We start from the raw sequence: 2,500 nt of genomic DNA, 5'->3' as shown, positions 1-2,500 counted from the left end.
GAGTCCCTTTTAGAAAAGGATGGTTGGAAGTTTGTGCCGTCTGTCCAGTGATGCGTATGGAGACGGATGGTTCTGATGATGCTGATGGCTGCACGAAATATATAAATTATGAGTTTGTGAACCTTTTAGCTTCAGGAAGCTCGCCAACTTGAAATCGGTCCCGAACAACGCAAGACACTTCTAACTTGGCTAAAGCAGCGTTCACTTCTTTGGAAATAAATTATAAGACTTCCTTTGAGCTCACGCCGGGGCCTATACGTGTCTGCGTCCAGTCTTCTCCTGAGGAGCCTCTGGTGAACCGCTACAAGACGTACGAAGCTTGGCTAACCTAATCCTCAAAGTTGTACAATCTCCTCTTGATGAGGTCGTACTGAGGTGAAACAACCATGCGCCTCTTGCCGAGTGACCTGTAGATCAAAGAACAAATATCTGTAAGTTGTGGGAAAACAAAAAGTAGAAGATATCCTTTCAAAAGAATTATCAAGATACGCATAAAGCAACCAAGAAGACAACTTACCTAAATATTCTAGCCATCTTGGTGTACCATGAGGCGGGGTCGGGCCGTAGAGTGAGGACGAGGTGGTGGGTGGTGGGAGTGAGGGCGTCCGCTTTGACCTGGGCGAGTTGCTGCTCCTCCTCCTCGACATCAGCCCACAGAACAGTTAGCACACACCCTCTGTAAGGGAAAGGAGGACATAGGATTAGCAATGGGCAATCTTCAGTACTATCGATACATTGAATTACTGCCTCACACCAATATAACAAATTGCTTTACAACGAAGTGCTGATGCTTACCTCAGACCACAGGGTTCATCCTTGGCGAGGTACAGGACGTGATCAGCGACCTGGTCTAACAGCGTAGGCGGCAAGACCATATTATTTTGACTAGCTGCTCTCACTTCCTCCTCCACTCGCCCACGGAGCACCGCCCGAGTTAGGGCTTCTGTTGGGTCTTCTAATGTGGGCATCTGAACATCTGCAAGAATAAATAAAAGATTATTGGAAGCTATTCCCCACAGGACAGAGCCTGGCCTCTCTTACAAGCAATGCAATCCGCATATCCTCTGACTCACTTCCCACTGGCACTGTTTCACCAAGTATAAGACAAGTCATTTAAGCTGATGGCCACAAACGCTGGCCTATCATCCTTCCATTCTTTGTCTCTCACGCATCTTGGCACCGCGCCAGAAGCGGTATTAATGAGAATTACACTTATTCCTCGCCTACAAATTCGTGACATTGCACGGGAGCAGGGGCAGGGCACTAAATGGTATGGTCACGAATTTCACTGTGTCAAGCAACGGCCCTAGCAACAGCGTTGGGTGCATGCAATGCCGACTTTCTCTGGGCTAGTAACTCATTCCTGGCCGGCCGGCAAGCAACCTCAATTTTTCTACTGAGCTATATGATAGTGGCAATCGCCTGAGATTTCTATTACTTTACAATTACCAAATAAAGTAACAATTTTCTTAAAGTCTAGACTAATACTTTGTGTAATACGTACACTGACTTATTGATTCAGGTATAGTTATCTACACAAATTGTGGATAGGAAGCTGTATGGTGAACGTCTAGAGCGTTGCGAGACACAGTAAAACGACTCATGACTCAATTGCCGGGTCAGCTGACTGAGCCTAGCAACAGAACTTCACGTTGCAAAATCGATAATAATTACCTTCTTCTGTGGGTAAAGGTCCAAGGAGATCACTGAGGGGTGATGACGATGGTGACAGCACCTTGAGATGAGCCATTTCTCCTCACTTTACAGTCTCTTACAGTCACACTTAAAATTTCACGGAGAGAAGCAAAGATCTCTGGTCTCTTTCGGTCTTAAGAGCTCTGAGCTATATGCTTCTCCTTTGGTGCCTGAGCGATGACTGGCTCTGAGGGTGAGCGAGTCCACTCTTTGATGCAACGGTTCGTGGCCGCGATGTAGGAAGATTTCTCTTTAGGTATCGTTCGGCCGCGCCGGGCGTTAGCCTTTCGAGAACAGAAATATTAAGATTTTCGAAACATATTCCAAAGTATATTGCTTAAATTTTATGTGAGATTACACGTTTGATATACTTCTTTAAAATATAGCCAGTATAAAAAAGAAATAACTGTTTTTCTTTTTTATTTAGCGTAATCAATTATGAACGAAACACAAAGAAACATAATCCAACATAGCGAAAACCTCCATTTTATCATCCTATCTTCCTTATTGACAAGGATTGGCTCCACGGCGCATGCGCAAGCCACGAGTTGGGAGTTTGTGAAATTTCTCGAAAGTGGACGTAGATCTATTTTATTAAATTCTTACCAAAAGAAGAATATGTGAACTGAATGAATCCACTGGTGGATACATACCATAAGACTTAGACACCATTGATACCTGAAAATAGAGTAGAATGTGTAATGATAGCAATAATAATATTACATGAAGACATACTTGGCATCACTTCCCGAAGAGTCTTTGTTCACCACACCGGTCGGGTGTCGTCAGCCGCTGGGACGGGGGT

The 2,500-nt window shown here is 44.6% G+C and overlaps 1 protein-coding gene across 1 annotated transcript in view; it reads right to left on the bottom strand.

The window, feature by feature from the left end:
• Positions 1-1,893, bottom strand: part of LOC122253607 (protein scylla) — a 2,777-nt gene extending 884 nt beyond the window's left edge. Inside the window, exons 1-4 of the mRNA XM_043016850.2 lie at positions 1,675-1,893; positions 796-976; positions 518-676; positions 1-407 (exon numbers count right to left, since the gene is read on the bottom strand). The exon at positions 1-407 is cut by the window's left edge and continues 884 nt beyond it. Of these exons, the coding sequence (XP_042872784.1) occupies positions 329-407; positions 518-676; positions 796-976; positions 1,675-1,750 (495 nt within the window). The 5' untranslated portion in view covers positions 1,751-1,893 and the 3' untranslated portion in view covers positions 1-328. The remainder of the gene's footprint in view (positions 408-517; positions 677-795; positions 977-1,674) is intronic.
• Positions 1,894-2,500: the final 607 nt, after the last annotated feature.

Source organism: Penaeus japonicus, unplaced genomic scaffold (genome assembly GCF_977035675.1).
Source record: "Penaeus japonicus unplaced genomic scaffold, GWHDUDI00000001_assembly GWHDUDI00000004, whole genome shotgun sequence".
Lineage (NCBI taxonomy): Eukaryota > Metazoa > Arthropoda > Malacostraca > Decapoda > Penaeidae > Penaeus > Penaeus japonicus.
Note: the sequence above shows the minus strand (reverse complement) of the source record. Positions and strands in the feature narration are given on the sequence as shown.